Genomic DNA, 2,321 nt, shown 5'->3' on the forward strand with positions numbered 1-2,321 from the left:
CCGGAGCAGGTGGCCGCGACTTGTCCCCGCCGCGGCCGGCGCTGGAGGAGCCGCCTGGGTCAGAACCCCGGGGGAGGGGAGAATGACGCACCCCAGAAGGGGAGGGTCCCCGAGGAGGAGTCACTGGGCGTCTTGAGCAACTCTGGGGGACCCCGTCCTGCGCTCGGGCTGGCGGTGGAGAGGCGCACGCCCTGCCCCGGCAGGTAGTCGGCGGGGCTTCCCGCGGCAGAGTCACTGCCCAGGACCCAGGGCAAATGGCGAGGGGGCGGGTCCCCTGGCGCCACCCCTGCCCCTCCCCGACGCCTGGACCAGCACCCAGTTCCCTCCACAGGGACAGCTCCGGGATGGCGGCAGAGGGGGCAATGTCCAAGTGACGGGGAAAGTGGGGACGTGGGGTTGGAAGGGGGTACCCTGCTGCCATTTGGAGCTCTGTGAGACCAGAGGGTCGAGGCACCTAGGCTCCCTCCCTCTTTTCTCCTTCTCTCCGTCCGCCCCCCCCTTACCCCCCCATCTCCTTTTCTCTTCTCTTTATTCATTGCCCACGGAGCTGATCTAATGCTGGGAGACAGATAATGGAGCGACAGACACCTAAATCAAACGAAATTGCCCTGGAGTGAGGCGCAGGGACCATTGCTACTTCCATGTTACAGATGAGGAAAAACAGCGTGTTTCAAGGCTTTTTATTAGAAGATAAATGTAGACTTGCTGACAGTTAAAAAATAGCACACAGAGTACCCGTACACCCTTCACTAGCTTTCCTCTAAGTCAGCATCTTCTAACACCTGTAGTTTACACACTGGGAAACTTGCCCCTAACTCCCACAGCTAGCGGCAGGAGTTACCAGGGCTGTCCTCCCAGCCAATAGCCTCCAAGGACTGTGGGTGGTCTTCTAGCTCTGCCTACAAAACCCTTCTAGGGTTCTCCTAGAGAGCAACTTCATCTAACTTGTTGGATTACATTAAACAATTCTCTTACCCTCCCTCTGTCAATAAGATGACCCCTTCCAGCACCGTTTTTTGTGTACATGAGCTTCAGGAGGCTAGAGGAGAGATGTACCAGACAGAAGTTAGAAGGAGAAGGGACTAGCACCCAAGAGAAGTCAAGGGCATTGCCCACAGTTCTTGAAGAGCACCTGGCATGATCCTCCCATTGGAGGAGTGTAGCACCTACGTTCAAGCGGAGGCGAGTTCTTTGAAGTCTGGCATGGACTAGAACACAAAGATGAGCAAGAACTAGATGAAAAAAGAACTAGAGGATATATCCCAAGGAAGTGATACTTCATGATGGAAAAGTGTATGCACCATGTTACCCGAGGGGTAGGATTTGACAATATAGTTGAATTAGTCTTTTCCTCCCAAGCATCTCTATTGTTCCAATCCACCTTCAGTTACAAAACAGTGTCAATATATGGTACTGGTAACTGTACAGTTTGAGAGACTTTAGGAAAGGGGTATCACTAACTCAGATGCCAGGAAATTTGGAAGACAGCTACTTGGCCAACTGGAAAAGATCCATATTTGTACACATTCCAAAGAAAGGTAAGCCAACAGACTGCTCAAACTATAGAACAATATCACTGATATCACATGCCAGTAAACTTTTGCTGATGATCATCCAACAATGGTTGAAGCAGAGTATTGACAGGGAGCTGCCAGAGGTTCAGGTTGGATGTGGAACAGGGGATATCATCCCTGATGTCAAAGCAGAGAATAGCAGAATGGTATTTACTTCTGCTTTACTGATGATGCCAAGTAGACTCTATTCACTATCACTGGGTGGACCATAATGAACCCTGGATAACCTTGACAAGAGTGGGACTTCCAGAACACTTAATTGTGCTCATTCGAAACATGTACATAGATCAAGAGGCAGTTGTATGAACAAAACAAGGGAATCCCTACGGCATGGTTTAAAATCAGGAAAGGTGTGTGTCAGGGCTGTATGTATCTGCTTACCATACCCATTCAAACTGCATGCTGAGCAAATCGTCAGAGAAGTTGGATTATATGAAGAAGACTGTCGCATCAGGATTGGAGGAAGACTTATTAACACCTTTCAATATGCAGATGACACATCCCTGCTTGCTGAAAGTGAGGATGATTTGAAGCACTTGTTGATGAAGATCAAGGATTGCAACCTTCAGTGTGGATTACAACCAATGTAAAGAAAACCAAAATCCTCACAACTGTACTGACTAATCAGCCACACATGATAAATGGAGAAAAGGTAGAAATTGTCAAAAGATTTTTGTCTTGTTTGAACCCACTATCAATGCTCATGGAAGCAGTCAAAAGATAAAAAAGATGAGTTTTTTTTTTTTT

General features: G+C 48.7%; 1 protein-coding gene across 1 annotated transcript in view; it reads right to left on the minus strand.

Annotated features, from left to right (window-relative positions):
* The window catches only part of NIPAL4 (NIPA like domain containing 4), a 15,520-nt gene extending 13,545 nt beyond the window's left edge, over positions 1–1,975 (minus strand). The window contains exons 1-2 of the mRNA XM_045284703.1: positions 1,956–1,975; positions 92–234 (exon numbers count right to left, since the gene is read on the minus strand). Of these exons, the coding sequence (XP_045140638.1) occupies positions 92–234; positions 1,956–1,975 (163 nt within the window). The remainder of the gene's footprint in view (positions 1–91; positions 235–1,955) is intronic.
* Positions 1,976–2,321: the final 346 nt, after the last annotated feature.

This window comes from Echinops telfairi, unplaced genomic scaffold (assembly GCF_000313985.2).
Source record: "Echinops telfairi isolate 266 unplaced genomic scaffold, ASM31398v2 ScPeMD7_7469;HRSCAF=8507_0, whole genome shotgun sequence".
NCBI lineage: Eukaryota > Metazoa > Chordata > Mammalia > Afrosoricida > Tenrecidae > Echinops > Echinops telfairi.